The sequence below is a fragment of the Ixodes scapularis genome, unplaced genomic scaffold (genome assembly GCF_016920785.2).
Source record: "Ixodes scapularis isolate PalLabHiFi unplaced genomic scaffold, ASM1692078v2 PGA_scaffold11__112_contigs__length_91849675, whole genome shotgun sequence".
Taxonomy (NCBI): domain Eukaryota; kingdom Metazoa; phylum Arthropoda; class Arachnida; order Ixodida; family Ixodidae; genus Ixodes; species Ixodes scapularis.
Window position 1 is genome coordinate 85,192,176 of NW_024609837.1, and position 27,240 is coordinate 85,219,415.

Here is a 27,240-nt window from a genome sequence, read left to right on the forward strand (position 1 = left end):
TCGCCACACCGGTCGATCAATCGAACAGATCAGTATTATGGCGGCATCTTTTCTTTGAAGATGATTTGTTCGCGTCTTATTTGAAAGTTACTTGAATGTCGGTTTCTGTCTGTTGGCACGAACTTTGATCAGCATCTTCAGCACTAGACGGATCGGCGAGCGTGATCGTAAGGCGGCCAGAATGCAGACTGACAACGGTAACGGCAATCCCATATTTCCGAAAAACGAAAAGGTTCAGACTGCTCATACCAACTATTCGCCGAAAGCTTTGTTTTTGCAAAAGCCCTCAGAAAATGAGCCTTCGCTTCGTCAGTCACAGGGCACGAGCACTCATTAATTTAAAACACTTGCTGAAAAAAAAATTATATATAGGGTGCCTGAAGTACCCATGCTCGATCTGAAATGGGCCGTAAAAATCGGCGCCGGTACGTAGCAAACTTTTCATTAAAGGTGCACTTCACTGGTCTGTTTTATCATGCATAGTAAACCATAGATTACGAAAGAATTACTAGCGAAAATACGTACAAAAAACTAGCTTTATCAAAAATTCATAAAAACGAAAGATATCGATAAACTTAGTGCCTTTAAACGTTATCGAAACCAATTGAACAAGGAACTCCGTAACGCTAGATCAAAATATTTTTGTGACTTCTTTCTAGCATGTGGAAGTAGAATCGATATGATATGGAAAAAGCTTAATTCCGTGTTGAAATGTATGGACGGTCCAAAGCACTTGGAAAATATAACCTACAATGGTCAGCAGCTAGCCGGAAAGGAACTGGCGAACAAGTTCAATGAATATTTTGTCAGCTTAAGTAATGAAATCCCCGAGGATGATGCCTGCAAGTATGTACAGTTTAGAAATTGTTCATCGTTCTTTCTTACCCCGGTTACTGACACAGAGGTAATAACTACATTTCAATCATTAAATAACAGTAAAAGCTGTGACCCTGACGGTATGCAAACACGTCATTGATCTTATCTCCGCTTGTCTGACGCATATCTTCAATCTTTGCTTTCAAAACGGCATATTCCCAGAACGAATGCAGTTCACAAGAGTATCGGTTATATATAAAAAGGGAGATAAAAACAATCTTGGTAATTATAGACGGATTTCAATTTTGCCAGTGTTCTTTAAAGGTCTAGAAAAAATGCCGCTCCTTCGAATATCAAAATTTGCAGATAGTCATAACATAATCACCCCATCTCAGTTCGGTTTGTGCAAGCAATGATCTACTGAACTCGCTCTTCTCACTCAAAAAGAATACATTCTTAAAGGTTTTGAAAATAAGAAACTAATTCTTGGCTTATTCATTGACTTCACGATCCCTTTTGATTTTCTCGATCACGACCTTCTAATTAAAAAACTCGAAATACATGGTTATCGGGGTCAGGTTTCGCTTCTTATTCAATCATACTTGTCTTTTCGTCAGCAGTATGTCGACATCACTGGTCAAGTGTCCGATGTAAAGCCAATTAAATCAGGCGTTCCTCAAGGAAGCATTTTGGGTCCTTTTTTATTTAATCTTTATATAAATGATATTGTAAATATAAGCAATTCAACGAAATTTATTATCTACGCAGACAACACAAGCATGCTCTTTAATGGAGATAGCCCCGCAGAACTCATTGTGCACGCAAATGTCACGCTAGAAAAGTTAAATACATGAAGTAGGTATAATGGGTTAAAAGTAAATGTGAATTAGACAAAGGCTGTTTTGTTTCGTCCGAAGGGTAAAATAGTTAGTATAGACGAGGATATAGTGTTCAATTCTTCTAAAATAGAAGTGGTACCAGCATTTAAAACTTTAGGTGTCTTTTTTCCAGAGAACATGTCACGGGATGCTCCTGTAAATTATGTCATCAAAACCGTCTAGCATTGTTGGCCTGGCGTATCATCACAAACATATTTTGCCTTTTAGAATAGAGTTTCTAATATATAACTCGCTATTTTACTCACAAATTAATTATGGCCGTTTAATTTGGGGAACAACCACTCATACAAATCTGCAAAAGATATTTTTATTACAAAAAAAATACTACCAAGCATTTGCAATGTTTCACCGGAATGTCTAATGGATAAATGATTTAGCCAGCTAGATGTAGTAAAAAAGTTTTAACTTGTATCGATATCGCCTATGTGTTAAATATAAAGCTGAAATTAGTATCAATGTACCACATCTTGTGAGCTTAGCTGACTTAAAAGGAAACCAACGAGAGTCACGAAACCTTGAGAAGTCCCATTTTTTAGAACTAATCACGGCCTTCAAACCGCGGCATTTACTCTCCCAACCACCCTCAACTATTTTTGTGCGCAACAAATCGAGCTTGAAAATAGATCAGCAGGTAACCTTAGGAACCTAATAATTATTAGCCAAACTGATCAAATGTGAGTGGCATGTTTATATGTTCATTTTTTGTTGTGTCTATACTATTGCTATTGTGACTTTTCTGTTTTGAACACCTTGGTTGATGTATCATTTTTCTGTTAACTTTTTTTTACGCTGCTGACTTCGGGGGCTCGTGACCAGTCAGGCTGTTTTAACAGCTTTTTTCCCGAGCCCCAACCAGCGCTGTACTATCGCGGACAATTCGAGCTGGAACAGCTCTCCGGCATGCCCATGGTACTAACTGCGCCGCCCGTCGCATCGCTTTGCGAACACGGCACACCCTGAGGCCGAGATAAATTCTCACTTGAGCTCCCTGCGCCGCTGCGCTCTTCCAGTCGTCTGCTAGCGAAAATATTGGCCGACAGAACCACCATCACGATGCATGTGCCGTGCAGCCCAATGTTCACGTTTTCAGCTAACGTGCATTTCAGTGCATTTCAACAAAGTGCCGAAGTGGAAAATGCGTTGTCACGCTCGTATGTCCTCAAGAAGCGCTGTTTGACAAAGCTGCCTTGGCCCCAAGACGAGCCGATCGGAATATCGTCAAACAGATCGGAATATCATCGAACATGTTTGGAGGCGCATTAACGTAGCCATGTCACGGCGTACCCTCCACCGCGCCACTCCCGACAAATTGTGGGAGGCAATGAGAGGTGAATGGGAGAGGCTTTGGGGCCAAACCAGACTTCGTGGCCGCGCTCTATGATTCCTTACCAGACGGGATGAGGGCCGTGGTTGCGGGTCAGGGGAGAATGACGCGGTATTATATACTTTTGTAAGTTTTACTGCCCCTCAGGAACCCCTGAACCGGACTTCTGCCGATTGGAACAAAACTTCCTGCTATTGTTGCGACACACTGTTTGACACCGTTAACCAGCGCATACATTTGTGTGCTGCATCCTTGATTCCGATCTTGTATCCTGCCGTTGACTTCCACGCCGACTATTAATCTGTTGTGTTTGACATTGTCCTCTGTGGATATTCTTTCGATGAAGTTTCAAGCTTTTTTTCCTGGCAAATACGACTGTTTGTCCAACTTTATTAAGACAAGGAATTTGTAAATAAAACACTGGTGTCTTGTCAGCAACTTGCTTTGTTTGAAACAAACACGTGGGCCCAGTAATAAAAAAATAATATTTTTCATACCAATCAAGGTCACAAAACCTTCGCAGTAACATGTATGGTTACCGTTTTTATTTTTAAACATTTCTGCTCAATGGAAAAAAAAAGTAAATTCCTTGGAGCCGGACTACATCCGGTATACAGATTTTGGCCTAAATTTTACTATGTTCCACTTTGTGCATGCACTTAATCAAAAAGAAAAAAAACTACAACATATTTCAATGTGACTTTGAGAAACGATAATCGCAGCTGCAATCTAAGATACTCCAACATGATTTCTTCATCAGTTAGCGTTTTTCTACATCATTCTACGCAATAGATTGAAGCAAAGAAATTGCAAAAAAGGGACAAGTGTTATCTTATTCCCCCCGACCCTACCACACCCACGCCTGCTGTCGCACCCGCCATCTCGCTAGCAGACAGCCGGAAGAGCGCAGAGAGCGCAAGTGACAATTTATCTTGGCCTCAGTGTGCGCCGTGTGTGCGGAGCAAGGCAACAGGCGGCGCAGGTAGTACCGTGCGCCAGCCAGAGTGCTGTTTCAGCTCATATTGTCCTCGATAGTACCTCATTGTTGGTAATAAAGCTATTATTATAATTACAAAGAGGAGCTCTCTTTTTGTGAAAAATAGGGCCAAAAATCTTGCGAGGGTCAACGGCGGAAGGTGACCCTGGAAGACCGAGTCGATTGGAGGGGCGCGTTTGGCGCACGTATTGATAGATGGCGTTGGGAGTAGCGTCGGAAGGCGTAGTTATGGTGCCTTGAACGCGTCTCTGACTGGTGTGTTTACCGCATTCAAAAAAGTGGTCTCTCAATTTCTACCTGATGATATCGTAGAAGTGTCGTGCTGTACGACAGCGACACTAGGGTTCGGTTGTGCTACTCGCAGCTTTCTCGTCAGCATCTCTACGACCAACCGCCAGGATCGTAACATGCAACAGCATGACACTTCGGCTTCTGTGACGTCATTTGTTACCACTTCTGAACCACTTTTGATGTATGGTCAGCGTAGGACGCTAAACACACCAGTGGAAGACGCGCTCTAGGCATAGTGTAGCTGACCAGCAAAAGAAAGCAGACGACACGCCTAGGTGACTGGTGCACAATCGCAAAAATGTGCCTTGGGCTGGTATCGAACCAGGGACCTCCTTTTCCAGTGGAGCGCTCTACCACCTGAGCTAACCAGGAATTATACGTCACTAGAGCAAACGGGTTTTATCAGCTGCCTCCAATCTAATGCCAACAAGGGTGAACGGCTTGCATTTTAAAGTTTATCCCCCTTGTTGTTCTTCTCCAGGGATTGTTTTCGTCATTCTTGTCCAGCTCGCTTGTACATTTGCATTTAATTGCATTTAAACAAAAAGATTATGTTCATTTTAATTGATCACGGTTGTCGCGAGCAGTCTCGATAAGGAGGTAGCGCCATCTATCAATACGTGCTAAAATGCACCCCGCCACTCGACTCAGTTGTCGGTGTTGCCAACTGCCGTTGATCCTGGGAAGTGTTTAGAGTGGTGTCGCCGTCGGCGTAATTGCGCGGTGCATTATAAGTAAATTTCACCGCTTAAATTTACCAGAAAATTTTACTCGCTAAATTTAGCGGGAAAATTTCCCCGCTAAATCTAGCTGAAAAAAAATTTCACGCTAAATTTAGTGTAAACATTTCCCTGCTAAATTTAGCGCAAAAATTTCCCCGCAAAATATAGCGAGAAAAGCGCCAAATTTAGCGGAAAATATCCCCCTAAATGGGAGGCGAGCAGGAGAGGAAGAAGGGCGTAGCCTCCTCTCCGTACCCTCCCCTCCTCCTCCTCAAGAGCTGCGCTCTAATTCGGCGTTACAGGTGATTGTAAACGTCTTTCATTTTTTTGGCCCTCTTTTTTACAGAAAGCGTGCTGTGCTTTCTAATTTTACAAGATAAAACCGACTTGTGAAATACACCTTTGATGAAAAGATTAGATTACTACATGCAGGCGCCGATTTTTACGACCCATCTTAGATTGAGCCTCGGCATTTAAGACACCTTATATGTAATATACACTCACTCGAACCCACAGCATCCTACGATGTGCTGATCCATTGAGGTCGAGCACAAACTTTGTAACTGTTTTTTTTCTTTTTCTGTTTGTTTATTGAACTGTGCAGGTCACGATGCTACTGAAGAAGTTGCCGGAGCCGCTGGGGATGCTTTACAAAAGTAAGCCGGTCGTCTTTTAACAAAAATCAATCACGCCTGCCCGTTTCAGTGTGGATGAGCATTGTACCGGCGTGCAGTCGAGTATCACTACTGCGTGGTGCATGTTAAAGACCCCAGGCTAGCAGTTGTACTGCACTGGCTCTCATCTGCAGGGGGACACCAATGCCCAGTGCCACACTCCCCACTTTACTTTTACTTTACTAAGTAGAAAATAGGAAATATATCAAATACAGCACACAAACGCTTCAAATCCACTTTAAACAGTCTGCGAAATTCCGTTTCTCCACACCGCGTACTGCAATTTACTACAGAGTAGAGTAACTGTACAGATGTGCAGCTAGGTATTGGAGGCTTGAAGTGAAGATATCAACAGATCAACTTGCCATATTCAAAAATGAAGTACTCGAGCAAACTACGACGGCATTCGAAGACTGTGCCATAATGGTGCTCGCCGACTTGTAAATGCTGTCAACGGATGGCGCACCGTGAAGTATGAGAGGATGTGGCACCTCTTTCCATCACTTTCGTACAAGAAATGCGGGACTCTGGGAAGTTATATGCCTCTTTTCGTATTTAGTTTCTCAAAAAAACTTATCACATATTGAAAGCCATACATTACAGAGACGTGCGTCGCACTTAGGAAGTGTAAAACACTTTTGGAAGATTGTCTGCTAAGCACGGTGCCTGGGCGTCCTCGACGCTTCTGACATCTGTCAACTACATTGCGCAGACGGCATGCACCGTCTACAGATGCCACAATAGATTGCCTGAAATGGGTTCTCCTCTTTTCGCTTTTGAATGAGGTAAGCTCATTTGTTGGTACTTTCCTTTCAAGCTTCCACTACTTAGCTGCATTTCTGTAGTAAATCACAGCAGAATATGCTGAGGAACCGATTTTTGCAGACCGTCCAAGGTGGGTTCAAAGCTTTAGTGTGCATGGTGCAGTACTCCCGTCAGTAAGGAAGCTGCCTACTCCCAGACTTGGAGGTAATTTGTTACAACTAACTACTTGTAATTAATTACTTTTCTTGTAATTTAGTAATTAATCTGTTACTTTTCTGAAAATGTAATTTGTATGTAATCTCACTACTTTTTTCAGTAACAAATTATTGAAATTACCCATTACAAGTCTTCTGTCTTGTCGAAGGGAGAAATAGAGTGGAAGAAGGGCAATGCAACGTCCTTCGTACTTTTAGCATGGTTATACAAGACGGGGCTTCGCTCGCAAAGAGATTGCTAGTGAGGGAAAGGAAAGGAATTCACGGAAGGCACGAGAGCCCAGCCAGAGCCCGTTTCTGGATTCGTTTGTACGGTCAGCCAGGCTGGGAGGATTCCACTGTCTACATGAAGGCAACAGGCTTCGACTTCTTGGAAAACGAACAGACTGCTTCGAGCGTACAAAAGACCAGAAATCTAGTGGACCATAAAACCGTCACATGGGGTTTGTGTCGAGTAGGGCCGAGGACACGGTGACCATGGTGCATGTGTTGGCTCCCTTCCTCCCGTCCCCTCCTCTACCCTCCTTTCTCCCTCCCCAACCCTCCGCACCTTGTCCCTCCCCCCCCCGAAAAACTTTTTTTTACACAAAACCCTTTTTTGCTTGTTGGTATTTCTACCTACACACGCTCACCCCGCAAACAGAGGAAGCTCTAATGAGACCTTGACCCTGCTGATCCTTGACAGCGCTGTGGAAGCTAAATACTGGCTGGACCAACCAGCTATGTGGCTTCTGTCACTTGACTTCGCACTAGCAGATGCTTAAGGGAGCCAGTGAGAAATGCACCCTATTTTCTTCTTACAGTACCTATACAGACACACACATGAAGGCAAAAACATGGGTGCAGTGGCAGTTCATTGGAACAGAAAAAAATCTAGCATCAACCCTGCTGTCAGTTTAAACTGTAACTTTCGACAGCAGGCAATAAGCTGGCCGGGGACCACGCAGAACAAAATGGCTTTGGACATCCAAGCTGAACTCGTATTCTTATAAACAAGAATGCTAGGGTTCTCGTCAGTGGATTGCACCTGTGGGAACTTAGACTGAAAGTTTAAGTAAAGGAAACACAGCCAGAGTTTTCTGAGAATAAACAGCGACTCACTTAAACACTGTAGTTGAGAAGCCGCTTGTAAACACGCAAAAGACATGGAAGCTGCTGTTCACTGAAAATTGTGCTTTCTTTAAAAATTTCCAAATGTAAAAATCAGTTCAGCTGAGAAATTGTGCATTAATATTTCGTGTGATGTCATGGTTCTGATAAGTTTGGTGATCAAGAAAGAAGAGCAAGTGTTTCATTCGGTCGGATAACAACCTTCATCAAGCAGAAGTATTTCAAATGTACCCAGACGCAAGCCCGCATCTTGGTCTCTTAGCTAGTCCGTTTTAGTAGGCAAACCAGCCCCTATTTAGGCAACATGCAAACATAGAACAACGACATCTTCAGGGGAATCGTGTTTTGAAGCTCACCGATGCCAAACTTAGATTAATTTGAATGGTGTGCGTGCCTCCCCCACCCAAGTGCATTCGTCGCATGTTCATGGGATTTAATTCTGTGCCGATTAGAAAGCGCAAGACTACCGTAAAATCCCGAGAGATAGCCCACCTAACATCAAGAGCAAATTGGGTGAATATATGGAGTGGGCTAACTTTCGGTGTATTGTCAAGAAAAGTTGATAAAGAATTGCTATTTTTAGGTCGCGTGCCTTCCGGCAATGAAGCAAAGATGACTGTACTTCCCAGTCAGCAGTGTTTGCTTATATCCCGCCGTAGCTAACTAGCCGCATTTACGCCAAGGCCTTCATTGATCTTCACACTACTATTGCTAGGAGTGGACTATCTTTTGGTGTTTAAAAAAAAATATAGCAAACCAAGCCAAAAATAGAGGTGGGCTATCTTTTGGGGGGGGGGGGGGGGGGGGCATCTCTCGGGATTTTACGGTAGTTTATCTCTAACACGTGTTTAAGTCCTTTAAAACTTAATAGATTTATTCTCCTAAAATTATTAATCTGAAATGATGCATAGATAGTACTGAATGTGTTGCATTTTTGTTTTAATTTTGACGGGACCCAAAATTTTCCCCTCAAACGCAGTATGTAGTGTGTCTTTTTCGTGTTTCTTTGGAGTAATGTGAAAGTAATCAAGTAAATTCACAAATTAATTAATCAGTTACTCTTTACAGGGAGTAATTTGTATTGGTAATCCATTACTTTTTAGGCGAAGTAATTGTAATTAATTACTTTTTTGAAGTAACGGGCGCAAGTCTGCATACTCCTTAGTTCCCAAGATAACTCTTGACAACAATCACTTGGCCAAGGCAAGAGGTCCTCTTACGAAATAAAGACGCATTTTCATGCACTCACTGCTGCGATTTTTATGCCACGCATCAATCGAGTGATCTGTCAAAATTTGAGAAGTGATGTCCTTCCACCATTAGCGTCACAAGAGCAACGCTCGCCCGCAATACAACACAACCTGTATATTACTTCTGCTTTATTCATGTTTTATAATACAGTGCAATCCACTTGTAACGATAATGAAAAAACCCAAAAGTTAAGTCGTTAAAAGCGATTATCGTTGTATTTGGAGTAGAAACCGATCGTTATAAGCAGTACATCATTATATGTGGTATCATTGTAAATGGATTGCACTGTATTGTTTAAGGAATGTGATTATTTTATGCGCGAGAGTTGGGAGAACTCTGCACTAGACAGTTCATACACCAGCCACTCTTGTTGAAATGACCAGGCATGTTGTCCCTTTGGTTTTTCATAGAGCCCAGTGTCTGCCCAACACGACCTGTGGGCTGAATTCTCCACGTCACCTTTTTCAGTAGAGCGCACGGAGCGGGCTGGACGCAAGAGCTGTGCCGGCGTTCGGTCACGTCAGCCAAGTGCTGCATTGGCAACGGAAACAAATTATTTACGTTGTCGTTGTCCCCACGAGAGTAGTTCTCAACTCGGCCACTAGGGATGCAACAGTTGGATCTCCACCCCATTGGGCCGGTGCCGTTTTCGAAATTCATACGTACGGCACTCGCTTTGCTTGCTTTCCGAAGCGACGCGACACCACTTGTGCGCCAGGCTGTAACAATGCCATTTAGAAGATGAGGCTTGTGCCATTCCCCTCTCAGAAATCATCACTAGTGGGTCCATGCAAGCGCCGCTTAGCTTGCATCAGCATCGCCGCCAGCCAGTCTTGCAGCTTCTCACAACAAGTACGACACTAGCCTGCACCGTCGCCAAGACAGACGCATCTGCCGCCTTGCCTTCTTGTCAAGCTTTACCTCGTTTGCCGCTTGGGGCAGGACAGAGATCGTGCAGGCCTTGTCCTTTAGGTTCTCTTGACCGTGGAGATTGGTCGAGGAACTGCAGATTGGTAAACTCGTGAACGATGTATACGTTATTGGGAACTGACACGCGCCGTCTGTTTCCAAGGTACCTCCAGATGTGCTCGGAGCTCAAGAACCAGCTCAAGACCAGCCGCTGCCAGCTGGACATGCTGGAAGAACTGCGGCGGGCGACCGTGGAGAGCCTGACCCGCCAGGCTCAGGCGCTGCCCCTGGACTCGCTGCTGCAGTACACGCAGACGCTGCTCAACCTGCTCCACACCAAGTACAACCTCTCCTTCGAAGGGAACAGCGAAGGTGACCACCCTCTCGCAGAAAGCCGCTTGGGGATGGGGACAATCAGGGAAACTTGGAATCTAGGGGAACCCCTCCTGAGGGTACTCTGAGGAACCCCTGAGGGCTCTCTAGGGAACCCCTGAGAGTGCTCTAGGGAACCCATAAGGGCACTCTGGGGAACGCCTGAGGCTGCTCTGGCGAACCCCTTAGAGTGCTCTAGGGAACCCCTGAGGGTGCTCTGGGGAGCATCCTGAAAGTGCTCTAGGGAACCCCAGAGGGTGCTCTGGAGAGCATCCTGAAAGTGCTCTAGGGAACCCCAGAGGGTGCTCTGGAGAACCCCTGAGAGTGCTCTAGGGAACCCCTGAGGGTGCTCTGGGGAACGCCTTGAGGGTGCTCTAGGGAGCCCCTGAGAGTTCTCTAGGGAACCCCAGAGGGTGCTCTGGGGAACGTCCTGAGAGTGCTCTAGGGAACCCCAGAGGGCGCTCTGGAGAACCCCTGAGGGTGCTCTAGGGAATGCCCTGAGGGTGCTCTAGGGAACCTCGGAGGGTACTCTGGAGAACCCCTGAGAGTGCTCTAGGGAACCCCTGAGGGTGCTCTGGAGAACGTCCTGAGAGTGCTTTAGGGAACCCCAAAGGGCACTCTGGGGAACCCCTGAGAGTGCTCTAGGGAACCCTTGAGGGTGCTCTGGGGAACCCCTGAGAGTGCTCTGGGGAACGCCCTGAGAGTGCTCTAGGGAACCTCGGAGGGCGCTCTAGGGAACCTCAGAGGGCGCTCTGGGGAACCCCCGAGAGTGCTCTAGGGAACCCCTGAAAGTGCTCTGGGGAACCCTTGGGGCGGTTGTGGCCAAGAGGAATTTTTGTGTCACGTGACAAGCTCCATGGGGACAAGGAAGTACCTAGCGTCCCTGCCTAATGGCTGAGAAATCCGTGTCGCTTTGAGTACAAAAGTTTAATTTCGTTCGCAGAAACTGATCACAGAGGCTTTCAACTGGAGTCCAATTAACCGTTCCTTTATACTTTAGGAGCGGCAGGTGAAGTTACGGCCAGGGAATGAAAATAGGAGCCTAAATAAAGGAAAAATCATGCAATAAAAGTGGCTGCAGTTTATTTATATACCTGCGCCATATCGGAGACTAACCTTCTGCTGTAGTCGAGAGGTAAGACCGCCGAGACCTGTCGTCGCGGCGTGAAACTTGCGGGTTCAAATCGTGCTAGGAAATCCTTTTTACTTTTTGCATGTGTCTTACTTTTTAACTGTTGTCCTTTTTACAAATCATCCACTTGCATGAATGCACCTTGCACTGTTTTTACTGTTAGTCCTACCTGTTCAATCGAAACACAAGTTAAAGCGCGATTACAATCGTTTCATAATGATCATTAAAAGGAAACCAAGATTACAACATCGGTATGACTTTCACACAAACAGGGCCAAAGCAATCATCCTTTCCCCAGCAACTACAATTTTATGTGTTTTTAAATGCACAACGCTCTCGCTACGATTTTTTTCAATAACAGGAGCCGCCTATTTAGTACTAATACACACTGCAGTTCTGGCAATTAAAAAAAAAAAAGCTTCCACAAAACAAGCAAAAAAGAAAAACAACAAAAGTTAGCAGTTGTGAGTGGATTAATTGAGCAAAATCCTACGGGCAAGGTAGCAAGTCGAACGTCTGAGGAAGTCATAAAACCGATATATGAGAGGTCATGCTTTTACTTGCGTGGAATGTGATAAAAGTTATATTTTTACTCTTTACATTTTGCTGTGGCACTCGTTTTGTAATATTAACACATTACTTGTTCAATGTTAGCTGGAATAGCAGACGACCACAACCGAGTGCAAAAAAATTAATCAGGTGTCGACATCGCAAACCATCTTTCAAATGCAAACACCTAAAATGACTTTGGATCAACAAATGTAATTAATTAGAGCATTTGGAGAATGGAGGCAAAATATTCTAGAGAAATTCAGCAGCAAAGTTACCTGGCCAACGAGGTGGCAGGCATGGGAAGATATTGTCGACGACATACCGTAAAACCCCGAGATAACCCACCTATTATCAAGAGCAAATCAGGTGAAAATATGGAATGGCCTAACTTTCGGTGTATAATGAAGAAAATTTTAAAGCATTACTATTTTTAGGTCAAGCTCGTTATGGCGGCGAGGGGCAACGAAGCAAAGATGACTGTACTTCCCAGATAGCAACGTTCGCTTATATTTCGCCATAGCTAACTAGCCGCATTTACACCGAGGTCATCATTGATCCCAATACTACTATTATTATTAGGAGTCTGGGGTTGTCTTTCGGTGTTTAAAAAAAAATAGCAAATCAAGCCAAAAATAGGGGTGGGCTATCTTTTGGGGGTGGGGCATTTCTCGGAATTTTACGGTAAGCTTTTCACGGTGTGCACATCAGCTGCAGGAGGCGTGGCGGAAGTTGGTAAAGAAAGCCAGAGACGTGTATGTGTTCTTCCGAGGTCAGGAACAACGAACTGGTAAGTCAGGACTACCCACCCAATAATTTTATGGAGCTCATAGGGCCTTGTCTACACTCTTAGTGGGAGTGCAGTCAGGCAAAGATGAACCTGCAATAAAACAAATTTCACTACAAAAAAAAACAAAAAAAAAAAAAAACATTTTTGGCACGATTTGAACTTGCCTCGGCGCTCTAACCTCTCGACTACAGCAGAAGGGTTGAAACTCTTGCGCTGGCGCAGGTATGTAAATATACTGCCACCGCTTTTATCTCGCATGATTTTTTCTTTATTTCAGCTCATATTTACCGTCCCTGGCTGTAACTTCACCTGCCGCTCCTAAAGTATAAAGAGGCGGTTAATTGGACTCCACTTGAAAGCCCCTGCAGTCAGTTTCTGGGAGTGAAATGAGACTTTTGTACTCGAAGCGACATGGATTTCTCCTCCATTAGGCAGAGACGCTAGGTACTTCATTGTCGCCACAAAGCTGGTCAAGTGACATAAAAATCCCTCTTTGCCGCAACCGCGGCCGCGAGATGAGCAAACCGCCCCTGGGGGTGCTCCGGGAAACCCGTCATTGTGCTCTGGGGAACCCCTGAGGTTGCTCTTGGAGGCCCCCGGGTTCCTAGGAACCCGGGGTTTCTCGAGAGTACACGCACGGGTTCTTCGGGCTTCGAAATTCCCTCGGCCGTCCCTGCCATCAATTGAGCATACTCCTGGTTTAAGCACTATTTCAGCAGATCTGAGCCACTGATTGACGGGTAACAATGAACCAAACACTCCTACGCATGGCTTGAATGTGACGTTAGTTCGCCCTTCTTTCTGGTGGCAACAAGTGCCTCGTTAACGCGGCGGAAGTTACGCTCTCGTGCATCCTTCTCCCAGGTTCGCTTCTGTTTTTGGTGGCAACAAGCGTCTCGTTAACGCAGCGGAAGCTAACCTCGCGTACGTCTTTTCCCCCATTATTTTTGACCAAGTAACGCCAGTGCAAGCCATGCATAGAATGAGTACCATTGTTTACAAGGTCAGTCAGCTTCTCAACTGCTTTACTGCACTGTTGCTGAGACTCTGAGTGGTTCCTGTGCTATCAATAAAAAAAAGGTGTTCTTTGAGATAAAAGAATTTTAAAACCCTTTGCTTAGAGTATACACCAACTCAACTTAGTGATGCCACAGCACGGTGGTGGCGCTTCGAGCGCACTTCCGGTCTGGGGCTGTGGGCGGACGTCACCTTGCAAGACGTGCATTCCTGCGTTGTTTTGAATGAAATCAGGCAAAAACCTGCCTTCTCATCAAACTGCCACGACTGGGGCTGTACCAAAAGAGTCGAGAAAGATTTAAAGGTCAGTTTTCATGCGCTCAGTTCGTCTGAGAACATGGATATGTGCCGTGAAGAGGGAAAACCAGGTGCCTTTAGACCATGATTGCTTGGGCAGGAAGCACTTTGGGTTGAATTCACGGATACTTGTAGTGATCAGATTTATTTGTTTCGTTCCAACATGAACGCGGGAAAACGATCAAGTTGTACGTACCACCTGCGGACTACGTTCAGTGCGTCTTAAAGTTCAAACGGCCACCTGCATGATCCTTCGAAGTATTGTCTGCCCTTTCAAACGTTTCTGCTTGTTGCCTGCTCTTTCAGACGACACCGGCCTATAGGCCAAACGTTGGCCCAGTAATTGCGATAAAAAGTAAGTGCAGGCCTCGAAAGACTTTTAAGTTTGAAGGTTGACTGGGGTAAACCGGCTCGGTCTAAACAGTAGATCCAAGGAGATGTTGATCATTGTTACCTGTGGCCATCATTGACTTGTTATTCCTGATTCACCTGGTCCGACTATGCGTGCTATTTTCAGTATCGACGTCGACCATCTCAGCTATGGTTCACGCTTTTGCACTCCGAGCGACGTCGCGACTGAAAATTGCAAGCGGATTCTCATCATGCGAATCAGGCTTTAGCATCCATCCTGCGGCGTCCACGTAGAATGAATGCCCGCATGTCACATTATTCACCTGGAGTTTGGCGGTGTAACGAGCCTCGGTAATTTCGCTGAGGCCGCTCAAGTAGTCAGACATTGCCAGGAACACGTAGAATCAACAATTCCTACGCGAAAAAGAGCACGGGGACTCATACCGACACCGACAACATCACATTTCAATGGTTTGTTTACGGGCGACAGCGAGCTTCTTGCCCACACTCATCGCACGTGCGCGGCACCGGTGGCGTCCGCTAGGGGCGCTCCGGTTTGTTTGTAAACATGAGTTGGTCTATTGACACTTCGTTCTCCGGCTGTCTTATGTGTGGCACCATTTTGTTGCCTATTGCATAATGAGCACAATACACCCTTTTTGAAATTCAGTCTGGCCAATTTGATGTTTTTTTTAAGTTTAACTGCTAAGATTGCTGAAGTGGCGTCACACTGAAGCGTAGCCACGGTCCTCAGGGTAACTATTCATTGGTGTGCAAACTTTGGCGCCCTAGTAAATATTGTCGCCGCCAGCAGCACTGATCTGTTTCGACAGCGGAGCTGTTAAGGGCTAGGCTCCCCAGGATCGTGTCCGTGTATGTCGACACAAACCTACCTGGACAGCTACCGCCATCTATAAGCGACGGCGGCTAGCACACAACCAGTATGGTTCCCGCCGTCGTTCGTAGATGGCGGTAACCTTTCCAGCTATCATGGAAGAATGGATAGTTGGGCGCATTGGTGGGAATTCATCGTAGGAAGCAGCGCGAAAAACAGACAACGACGAAGAAGAAGCTGGTCTTCCTTCTTCACGAGAGTGGAAAGGCTGAACGATTTTATTTATTTATTTATATACAATACTGCAAACATTCTGGTTGATGCAGGAGAGGTAAAAATTAATTGAACAAAACAAAAACAATACCACATTCACACACTCATACGAGTCCTCAGACTTTTACAGCAGGGTAGTCTCTCTGCATAAAATGCGCATGCATGGCGCATTTTATGCAGAGGATTTTATGCGTCTTTTTGTCCCGTCTCTTTTGCGCTATTTTTAATATGAATGTCCACTACCGACTTGTCCAGCAGACCAAGCTTTTATAAGATGTAACATATTCTACAAGCATGCAAATATTAAGGTGGCAAAAAATCACATAGTCTTGACTCAAATGACTTCTTATTGGTGCATCCGACGACTTTATTAGGCAGAGCGTTCCATACGACTATTGTTCTACAAAAAAAAAAAAGAGTGTTTAAAGGAATTATTGAATCATTTTTGTAACAATAAGGCGGCAATTGCCCTAACGTTGCATGTCCTCTGGGAATGTGAAGTTGAAGGGCACAAGCATGATTGCTGTTCTTTGTCAAACTGTTGGTAATAGACAACATTTCTTTGAATCAGGTTATTGGTCTTCGTTGTTGGCGAGTCCAGCTCTGCCTCACACCTCATCGCAGAAACAGATTCTGTGCGCTTGTATTTAGAAAAGATAAATCGAAGGGCCAAATTTTCTAATCTTTCATTTGAGAAACTTTTCAGAAACCTAACACTGGACACATATAACATATGTAAGCAGTTAAACGCATGTCACTATTAGCACGCTGTAGACGTCTTCTTAGAAACAATAACTTTTTTTAAACTTTTGCACTAATGTAGTCCACATGATTATTCCAACGTAACATATTACTGAACAAAACACCCAAGTACAGTTGCATGCTACCTATTCTATTCTGAAAATCTAAGAGAGCACTATCTTATCTTAATTGATGATCATGTAAGAGTAAAAAAAAGTTTAAAACTAAATAATAATTTTTTTTTTTTTTTTTTAATTTTGATAAGTGCTTTTTTTTTTTCTTTTAAAGCAGACATAGCAGCTTTTACGCGGCATTTCAAGTGTTTAGAAATAATACAACCTCTGTGTTTTAGGTATTAAACAATATTTCCAGTCGTCCATCTTTTTGGTGGGTCCACGGTAGTTTATGAAAAAGTAAACACACCCGGCAACCTTCTCCGAATCCATGGCCAGTCGTTGGGTCCTCCAAACAATCCGTCTAATTCACTTTTAATGTTGCTTTCTAGGGACAAACCGTCTCTAGGAGGCAGCATTGGTAGTCAGCCTAAGGATAATTTGTCCCTAGGTGACACTTCCACAATGAGAGCCACTAAACTCCGTGTCACTAGTTGTGTGCAGTACAGGCGAAGGCAACGCCAGGTGAGGGGAGAAAGGGCTAGCACTAGGAAGACTGGGGAGGAGGACAGAAACCTCTCCTCTCTAACGTTTCTAGTGCTCTCTCTATCCCCCCTCACCCTCTATTGTCCTCCTCTCCCATCCCACCTTCCTAGTGCTCACCCTTTCTCTCTTCACCTGGCGTTGCCTTCGCCTGCACTGCACGCAACTAGTGACGCGGAGTATATACTCCGTCTCACCGTACAATGGACTAGGGCCCGAAGGCTGGCAGGCGGAGCTCTACCTCAGAAAAGCTTGCATCCGGATTGCGAAAGAGTGCACGATCGAAATTCCGATATGCAGAGTACGAAGAGCATTACGCATATGGTTCTCTGTTTTGATAGCGCACGTTTTTATATTGGTGTAGTAAAGGGACGTGGTATGTATTTAGTTTCATAGATATTCATAAACGTGTCAACTGTTTGGAGAAGTTGGAGGGCACTCAGGCAACACTGCAGTGATGGGATTGCTGCGCCAACTGCGCCAAAGGGCTAATCCTGCTACATTTTGCCAAAATATGGGTAATCTGTGCTAAGCCTGCCCCAAAAGACTATATTCGGTCGCCTTTCAAAATCGAAACTAAACTGAGTACCTTAATTGATCATGCGTGAGCTAGGTGGAGCAAGCGGCTGCCCGACACAAAGTACCTTGCATCAATCGTCCATCCGGTCTTGCAGGGTTTTTCCCCCGTCTCTCGTTTCGCGCTCTCGTCGTCTCGCGTCTTTAAAGAAAAAAAAAATTCAACGATAGACCCAAGCGTGTGTGTATGCTCTGGCGCTAGCATGTCAAGCTAGCCATGTCGTCACGGCGCTAGCATGTCAGGCCAGCCATGTCGTCATGCTGTGAAATGAAACCACGTTTTTGCGCGGCGGAAGTTAGTCTGTGAGATGAAGCACTCGTTCCTGAAAGCAACGGCTGTGGGAAAACTAATTGGTCCCGTGTGTTTCCTCTTCGTCCACGTCTGTTGTTCGCACTGTGTCCCAAGATGGTCCCTGCCTGCCAATCACCGTGGTCGCGCGACGTCGGTTGTTGCCGTCCCCCCGTCGCTGCAGATATGCCGCTGTCTAAGCTGAAACATAAGGACTGCCGCAAGTTCATCGACATTCCTGCTCTTGTTTAAACCATACGCCACTACAAAAATCCCTCTTTAACTCAAAAACTGCTGTGTCAAAGTATTGATTACCTAGGTTTTTCTCGGTGGGCTTTCTTTCGAGAGAGACCCCAAAATGGGAAGAATCTGCCGCAAAAGAACGTTGGTGAAGAGAAGTGAGCTAAAGCAAAGAAGGCAATGTCTGCACGCTGAACCCACACGGCACGCTTGTTTGTCTCGAGTTCAGTCATTGCGCAAAGTGCTCCAGAACTTTTTGACCCTGGCTCACGATCTCTTTCATCGATGCGCTCAGGTTCTTATTGTTGCTCGCTCGACGCTCAACCAGCGCACGCAAGCTACTACTAGCGGCGAGCTTACTCGCGCCGCACACGTCGAGCGAGCAACGATAGTGGTTATATCTTTTAGCACACCAAGGAGCGCAATGCCGAAGCTTGGGAAGCGCCAAGCGAGGGGCGTATGCACATCAGAGTGGGCCACACACCCTCGCCCCTAGGCTCACTTCCAGGCGGCACAGCCTGTACCGAGATCCACGCGCTGCTGGACTGTTTTTTGTCTTATGCTGGGCAGTTCCATTGTGCCTACAGTTTTGGGAACCAATTGGCGATGGAGCGTAGTGACATGGTTTCGGTTTTGATCGAACAGCCGTCTCTGCTCGCGTGACGAAGCACGTGCATCTCCAAGTCTGCCGAAGTTGCCCTCACATGTATGCTTGTACTTTGTTTGTCGGCCTGGCAAACACGCGCCGCTGGACTGCTCTTTGTCATATGCTCAACAGTTACATTTTCCACACAATTTTGGGAATCAGTTGGCGATGTACTGGAGTGGAATGGTTTTGATCGAACAGCCGTTTTCTCCACTCGCGCGACAAAGCCTGCGTAACTGCTAGCCTGACGAAGTTACCCTCACGTGCATGCGAACATGATTGCACGACAGAGGCCCCCGCTGGGATGCTTGCAATCCATTGTTTTACGTTTGCTTACTTTTGACGAAAATTTGGCACGTCAGGAACCAGTCAAACGGTGACAAGCGGTTTTTCGGAATTGCTTGGCAACGCCTACAGGACAGCACACTTGTGGGATGTCTCAGCAGTAAAAACACAAGCAGCGAGTTCCGTCACAACACGTCACATCAGAACACAACATAAGACAAAGTGTCCTTCGTTTGTACAGCACTTAAAACAAATTGTTTTGTTTTCTAAGAATATCTGCTCCAAAAGCCACTTTTGCTACTCCGAAACACTTCTTGGCTGCTCCAAAAAACACTTTTTCTGCTCCAAAACATTGTTTTGGTTGCTCCAAAGGCCACATTTGCTGCTCCAAAACCCTGTTTTGGCTGCTCTGAAAGGTGCTCCAAAATGGCTTAGGCCAATCACATCACTGAGGTGAACCAAACCAAAGAGGAGAGATGCAGGGTCGCTTCCTCTCATTCTCGACTGCTCCAAAAAGATTGTGACGTTGCTGTCCTCACTTGATTGCACCCTTTTAAAAAAATATGGCCATCCGCTTGAGATATTGACGTACGAGTGATGTTTTGGAGTTTGTAATATCCCGTTCAACGCTTCTGCTTCCTTATTTTGCGAAATCCAAATTTTGGTTTTTATGTCGGCCTGTTGACGCAAGGAGAAAAAATAGAATGTATGGACAGTGGGTACGCACAGTAGCTCTGAACAGCCAGCGAATTACTACTTCTCAAAAGGCATGGTACTGAATCCCAGGGCTTTGTACATCAAGTAGCCCATAACCCGGTACTCAAAGAGATAATGCCAGCGCTGCCAGGTTTGCCAGCACAAATTCGATTTGGTCGCACGTGGCTGGTGTTCCGAAGCCGTCGATCGATCCGCCGCGGTGCAGTTCTCGGGCAAATCTTGGGAGTTCTGTTACTCCGGGAACATTCGCCGACTCTACTAGGTACCGCAAACCCGAAAGAATTGTTGTGTGGGAGGAAACACGCTCTTTGGCACAGAGCAGAGAGGACAAGGGCGGGAGCAGAGTGCGGAAATATTGCGAGCACCGACGTCGGTGACTTTGGCAGAAAGAACGAGAAAGGGAGTGGCGGATGAGCAGGGTTCGGCGTGTCAGTTTTTCCACGACGTGCTGAAGTTTTATCATTGCTTGCCAAGTTTAGTTTTTCTTTGTACAATGCTCAATGTCGATGCTTTCTCGCAAAATAATGCTACACAAAACCAGGCAGCAAACTTGCACGTGATATTGTGCTGCTTCCGTGTTTGCCCAAGCCTCGCCAGCAATGCGTTTGTATCTGTCTCGCAAGTAGCATCAAATGCTCCAAAGGCCGAAAAGCCCCCGGAAGGAAATGGTGGCGCAGCACTCACTTGAGGCACGTGTTTCGCGCGTCCGCGCAACAATGGTCGTTGGTATACTTGTAAGAAATGTAAAACATGAATTTTAACTGGTGCTCTACCTGAGATCACCGGCGTTTGCCCCCGTGCCTTGCCATACTGAACTGGCCGAAACGTGCGCCAACGTGGGGGAGCCTTCCCCCCCGGATTTATTGCGCAAATCCTCTGACGCAGAGGTGGTCCAGGAGCTGTGGAAGCGGATAGAGGCGGCGAGGGTGGAGCCCACCAAGAGGCCCGGCGTGGGGGTGGCCATGTTTGTGCTCAGCGAGAAGCATCCGGAGAGCGTGCTGCTGGGACGCAGGAAGGACGTCTTGGGCCACGGACTGTACCAGGTGCCTGGAGGACACCTCGAATTTGGGTGAGTGGCACGAACTCTGCACACCAGTCGGTCGGAAGTTTCGCCGGCAGCTTAACTTGGCTCCAACCACGGTCCTTAGGTTACTAGGGCTGGTTTGCCAATCAACGTGTTTATCTCTTCCGGAGGCTAACTTGTCCGCACGAGGGATTTCAAGGTCACAGGACCAACTCCGCAGGAGAAAGTGAAGGGTGCGGCGGTAAGGACCGGCACATTTGGCGTGCTTCGCAAAATTCAAATTCCAAGTTTTGTCTAATTTTCTAGAGCTCAACTCAAAGGTGGTGAAATATTAAAAAGACTGCAAAACGGTTGGGGATTTTTTATGTCCTATTGGCCTCAAGATCAATCTAGAGGTGGCACTTCTGTCGCACTATTATCATCATCAAAGTGGGGATGGAAGCGTGGTCGCCCCATGGGCTCTCCACGTTTGTGTGTGAGATGGTGTAGATTCTTGCGTTTATTTTGTCGCATAGCATCGCATAGCATCAGTGAGAAAAATATTTTAGCGGAAAATGATGCGGTACTGTTCGGTGCTTCAGTGAAGACTGAATCGTGTTATCAGCGTACGGCCTAAATTTAAAGGGAAACTGAAGCAGATTTGTATTTGAGTAAAAGCGCTTAAATCGTCTTCATTTGGCCTCCGGAATCACGAATATTGCGATTCTTTTTCAATTTGGTGCACAGAGGCTGCACAAAATCAATTTCAAAGTACCGCCAAAGCCCCTCCTTCCCAGAGCGTTATGTCATAGAGGGAATGCTGGGACTCTCTGCTCTCACGCATCTGCAGCGCCTATCACGCACACTCACTATTTTCAAAATATAAAAAAAAAAAAAAGGCGTCGCGACCGGTGTCAGTGCAGGGAAATGTGCCTGGCAAGCTCACTTTTGCACGCGGTACCCACACGAGCAACACGGTCTTGGCTGCCAAAAGATCCTTTTATGAAGTAGCCCTTGGTTGGAGGTTTTTCGTGTTTTGTCACGTTTGGTTACATCTTTGGGGGAAACGAACGTGATATTCAAATTCACGGGATAAAAATAGTTTAGAATTCACCTTTAATTGTTTTGTTTTTTTCAAGAACCTCTTCGGCTTTTCTTTAAATAATTGCTCGTATGGATGCGTCGTCTGCTGTAGGCAGATGCTGGGAAGCACGGATAACCACGACGGATGCCTGTTTCCGGTGAACCGCGCTATTTATGTTAAATATTCGTTTCTTTTAAAAGAAATGCATCGATTCACCAGCGTAGAAATTCAACAAAACAAGCAATTCCGACCCGGATACTGCTTACATAATACTGGCACTGTGGGTTGTAAAATCACAGGTTCTATGCATTTTTTTTTTTTTTGCGCAACTTTAGGTTTTGCAATAACATAAATATTTTTGCAATGAGTCTCAATGTAAAATAGTTATATTATTGCAAAACCTAAAGTTGTGCAAAAAAAGAATGCATAGAACCTGCGATATGACGCTCCAGATTGAGCGAGCCGCGTTTGAGCAGCACCCGTTCCCCCCCGCAGGGAGAGCTGGGAGCAGGCGGCCTACAGGGAGGTGCTGGAGGAGACGGGCCTGCACGTGCACAACGTGTCCCTCTGCTCCATTGTAGACACCATAGAGGCCGAGCAGGACTACCACTACATCACCGTCTTCATGCGCGGATACGTCGACGAGACCAGGGGCTCCGAGCCACGCAACATGGAGCCCCAGAAGTGCGAAGGTACGGAGCTACACTCCCCGCAAGAGACGGATCTCTTCTTGCCATGTTGTGGTAGAACCCGTTTGTTGTATGCACACGACACCGTGACATCATGTGTGGTGCTGCAATGTCATGCAATGTCACGTGGCACCTTGGTCTCACAGCAGTGTCGTACTATAAAAACAAGCCGTTATTTTTTTTTTTTTTTTTTTTGTGCGTAAAATTAACACATTTATTTTCTTTCCTCTTTTCTTTTTGCATTTTACTTTGAGATTTTAGTCATTTTACTTGAAAATTTATATTTAAGAAATTTTACTATGGTAAATGTACCATCTAAAAACACTAATGATTAATGGTTTGTTTTTGTAATTAAATAGTATTGTCAGATCGTAATTCCCGTAATTAAGGACAACGAGGCCATTTACGCGTTAAAGAATCTAGTTCTGTTCGTACGAGGAAAAACCCGAATGTTTGACAGATTGCGCCCGCAATATTGGCGCACTGTTTCAGTTTTGCTCATCAGAAGAAATAACCTAAAAGTTTGCCGCGACAACTCGTCGCTTTCTCGTCTCGTTGCGCCGGATCTTGAGAGGTGCCGGGCGAAGGAGCGGTGACGAAGCAAATGCCAACGGCCGAGGGTCGAGCGACGAGTCGCCGACGGGCCGTGGGGCCAGAGGCGGCGTCGGCGCTCGAGGTGGCGTGTTGGAGCGAACGGGGCCGCCGCGGTCTTAATAGGCGCCCCGCAGCACACGCACCAGCTTCCGGCTTGGGTGACCGCTCGGCCGGAGCCGGAGGTCTGGCCATGCGGAAGCCTTGGAAAGCTTGGGCCCGTAGGCCGACGGCCTTTCGCTTCTGTGCCCCGCTGCCTCCGTCGTTTCTTGTCTCTCGGTGTCTCCGCATGCGCACAATTAAATGCGCACATCACAGACGCCTTTGTCAAAAGTTTAATTTCACTCTGTTTGTCGGCTTATTTATACGGCTCGTTTTACTGGTCCCAACCTTTCTGCCTTGGTGTGCACACTGCCGAGTGGATACTAGAAAATCTGTAAATAAAAATTGTTATTTTTAATATTATTAGTATTATTACAATTATTATTATTATTTACAAATGAGCAGCACTCAAAAACACCTAGTGTACGTGGTTTCCTAACGATACAAACTGCACCGACTTAATGTAGCACAAATAACAATTTAAGTCAGATGTTTCGTCTCCCATGCGGGAAACATCATCAGTGAAGCGAAGAGGCAGCAGTGAAAGAGATGCCAACCAGAAATCCTATTTAAGGAGGTCCGCTTACATTTCGGGGATGGACCACAGTTGGAGTGACAAGCCAACGATTCGCTCCGTGTGCACAGTGATTTCAAGTACCTTCGTCGACCCGATCTTCATTCGCCCGCCAAGTTCCTCGCATTCTCGAAGTCAAAACTGTGACCCGTTGTCTAACGATGGTCAACCAGCTTTGTCTTTGCCCTAGTGGCATGTGTGGCTTTCACCGCATCGCGCTTGTGTTCTTTCATACGGTGCAACGTTTGTGGCCAATCTCCCCAGCATATGATGCGTCAGAATCTAAACAGTTTAATTTACATGCAGCACCACACTGGGACCCTGGGGGTGTTTTGTCATTTGGTTTGGAAACGAGGTCAGGTGCAGTAACCCCTCGTTACAACGAAGTCGCTTTTTTCGACTTATCAGTTATCGCTTTTATTGAAGTTCAATGTGGTCCTGACCGAAATGCATGCATTTTGAACCGAATCATTCTAAGCGTATCAACGGCTGATCACGCTTATTGCGAAGGCCAAGGTGCCGAATGCACGCAAGCGTACACAGAGGCGCACGGAGACCCTTGCGTTCCCTCCCCCTTCTCCACCGAGGCAAACTGGGAAAACGTTAAACAAGTGAACGGAACAAACGGGTGACAGAGGGCAGAGCGCCGCTTCCGATGCAGATGCGCCGACGCTGCCCCACTCCTGTTGGAATCGGGTCAAGGGAGTGGTGGAGCCCAGAAAAGATCATACCTTCGGGAGCCCCCAACAGGCGCGTTTGTTTGTGCATGCTTGCGGTGCACGTACCACATGCTACACGCACACATGCATGGTATGGGAGTGGGAGTGTTCACCAAAACTCGCTTAGACCTGCGAGGTTGAGAAAAGCGGCCGGCCCAAGTCAGAAATCGCCAAAGAATTCGACATTCCAGCATCGGCTGTTCGACACTGTCCACCATTTTACGGAACCGACAACTGGTCAAGTTTGAGAAGTTTCATGCCAGAGCAAGCGCGCCTGCAACCCGAAGATGAAAGATCACAAATGAAAGAAGCATGCTTGCCGAGCTGGCGCATGATTCCCAGAGCTGCGACGGTCGCTGCGGGAGTGTATGAAGACATGTGAGCGAAGCCACCGAAGATAAATGATTTGTTTATGCTTTTCGGTGCGGACATTCTCGTTGTTGCTCCTGCCACGGATGCTGCGATCGTAGACCTTGCGTGCGGCCGAGGTAAACACGAAGCAATGCTTCGTGCTTACCCTGGCCGTTTGCAGTTTGGGAATAGATGACGACTGCGGAGACGCTGAACATCCTACGGCTGCTTCAAAACAAAGTGGAGCACAGTGGTGGTGACAGTGTTCTTGCGATGCCTGGAGCAGTTTGAGGAGAACTGCTCCAGGATGAAATTATTGGCAAACTCTGCTTGATTATCTTTTTACTTGGTAATGCTGTTGCTTGTTGTTCATAACCAAGGTTTGTTGGATTAAATATGTGGTCAAAGTGCTCCTCAGTGTTCCCGTCGCCCTCGAAGGCTGCTGGCACTATTTTTTTGGCTGTATCGCTTTTATCGAATTACCACTTATATCGATATTTTTTGCCGTCCCAATTGACTTCGGTATAACAAGGGGTTACGGTTCTTTAAGATGAGGTTTGAAAGCTGTTTGGATGTTTAAAGGCACCCCTCGCCCCTTTAAACATCCGAACAGCTTTCAAACCTCGTCTTAAACTATTTGACCTCGTTTCCAGACCAAAAGACAAATCCTTATAGAGTCCCAGTGTGGTGTTGTATATAAACTGACCTGTCTAGATTGTGACGCTTCGCATATTGGAGAGACCGGCAGCAAGCATTGCACCCTTAGGAAAGAACACAAGCGTGACGTGGCAAAAGCCACATATGCCGCTAGGGCGAAGACGCAGCTTTTTGACCATTGTTGGACAAGAGGTCACAGTTTTGACTTTGAGTATGCGTCGGCATGCAAACAGAGGCAAACAGAAGTGATGATTAATGACGATTAACCAAAGTATAGACATGCACCTGCCTAAACGTCATTCTCCAAGCGAGCAACGCCGGACGTAATTTTAGCATGCACTTGAAGCTACCACAAGTGCTACTTGTACTATCTATGTCCGACACACACCTGTGTGCATATGGAGAGCCATGTATTATTATAATGTGAAAGGATTAATTGGGGGGGGGGGTCCCATGGGGCGAACCGGCGTTCTCAGTTCTTAAAGCCGCATGCCAAACGGCACCTAAATTCTCCTGTGCCAATAGAGCAAAGCCTGTAGTCTGTGACTGCGATGTCCGCATAGTTTCAAGGAATGCCACGCCATGGCGCTGCGAGGGGGGGGGGGGGTGCAAGGATGGGGAGGAGGAGCGGGTGCTCCTCTCAGCGCCAGCGAACATGGCGGCACCTCAATACTCGCACCACAAATCTCGAAGGAGCACTCTGCTGCAATCGATTCTACATTCGTGCTTTCGCATTCACAACTCGTAAGAAGTGCTTAGATGTCCTCAAAATATTTTTGTTTTTATTGCAGGTTGGCACTGGTGGCGGTGGTCTGCTGTACCCACACCCGACCTCCTGTTCTGGAGCCTGAGGGACTTCAAACTGAAGAATCTTAACCCTTTCTAACTGACGTACCAAATAAACAGTTTGCCATTTGATTACTCTAGTTTTTGCCTCATATTCTGAATCACTACGAGTCTGAAAAAAAATTGAGGTGTGTGTATGTTTATACAGCCGAAAACTTAGCCCCTAACGGGCGACTTGTTTCCCAGCTGTAGATGAGAAATTTAGTCAGTGCAGTACAACCGCTAGCATGGTGTCTTTAACGTGCATCATGCAGTAGTGATACACGACTGCACGCCGGTACAGTGCTTATCCAGATCGAAACGGGCAAGGGTGGGGATTGATTATGAGTCATGTGTGCGTGAAGCAGTCATCATAACCTCTGTGAGGTCTCATTTACTCGTACAACGCTACCAAGCTGTTAGACCTATTTTAATGGCTCTGCCTGCACAGTCTCCCTCAATACAAAAGGCTCATGTGCTTGGGCAGTTTATGTGGCGGTGCTAAGTGCGCTTCGGCCAGAAGCACTTTATTTTGAGAAAGAAAAAGAGCAAAAGGGTTCACTTATTTCCTCCCTTCACATTTGGGCCTGGTTTTCACACATTATGGGCCTTGACTTCACACATTGTGGGCCTGGGTAAGGTGAATCCTGCGCAACTTTCAGGTTCGAGACTCTACTTAATTCAAGCACGGCATAAGCTAGCAAATTTTAACTGTTACCTTTATAAAGAACGAAATATCCCACTATAAAAGTCCAATGCTCTTCGCTTTTTTTTTTTTTTATGCCTAGTGCGAGTTGATTAAAATGTGAAAAAGGAGCCACGAAAAGCCCCAGTGATTCACGTCATTCACTAAAAAGTCGTCTGCTCAAATGACCTCTGTTCGCTAAAACGTCATTCGCTCATGTG

The 27,240-nt window shown here is 46.0% G+C and overlaps 1 protein-coding gene across 1 annotated transcript; it reads left to right on the forward strand.

Annotated features, from left to right (window-relative positions):
- On the forward strand, positions 1-26,427 carry LOC115324405 (nucleotide triphosphate diphosphatase NUDT15). Its single transcript, XM_029985006.3, has 6 exons — positions 1-197; positions 5,654-5,705; positions 10,137-10,345; positions 20,625-20,808; positions 22,322-22,518; positions 26,301-26,427. The coding sequence occupies exons 1-6, from the start codon at positions 182-184 to the stop codon at positions 26,393-26,395; spliced, it is 753 nt and encodes a 250-aa protein (XP_029840866.1). The 5' UTR covers positions 1-181; the 3' UTR covers positions 26,396-26,427.
- The last annotated feature ends 813 nt before the right edge of the window (positions 26,428-27,240 follow it).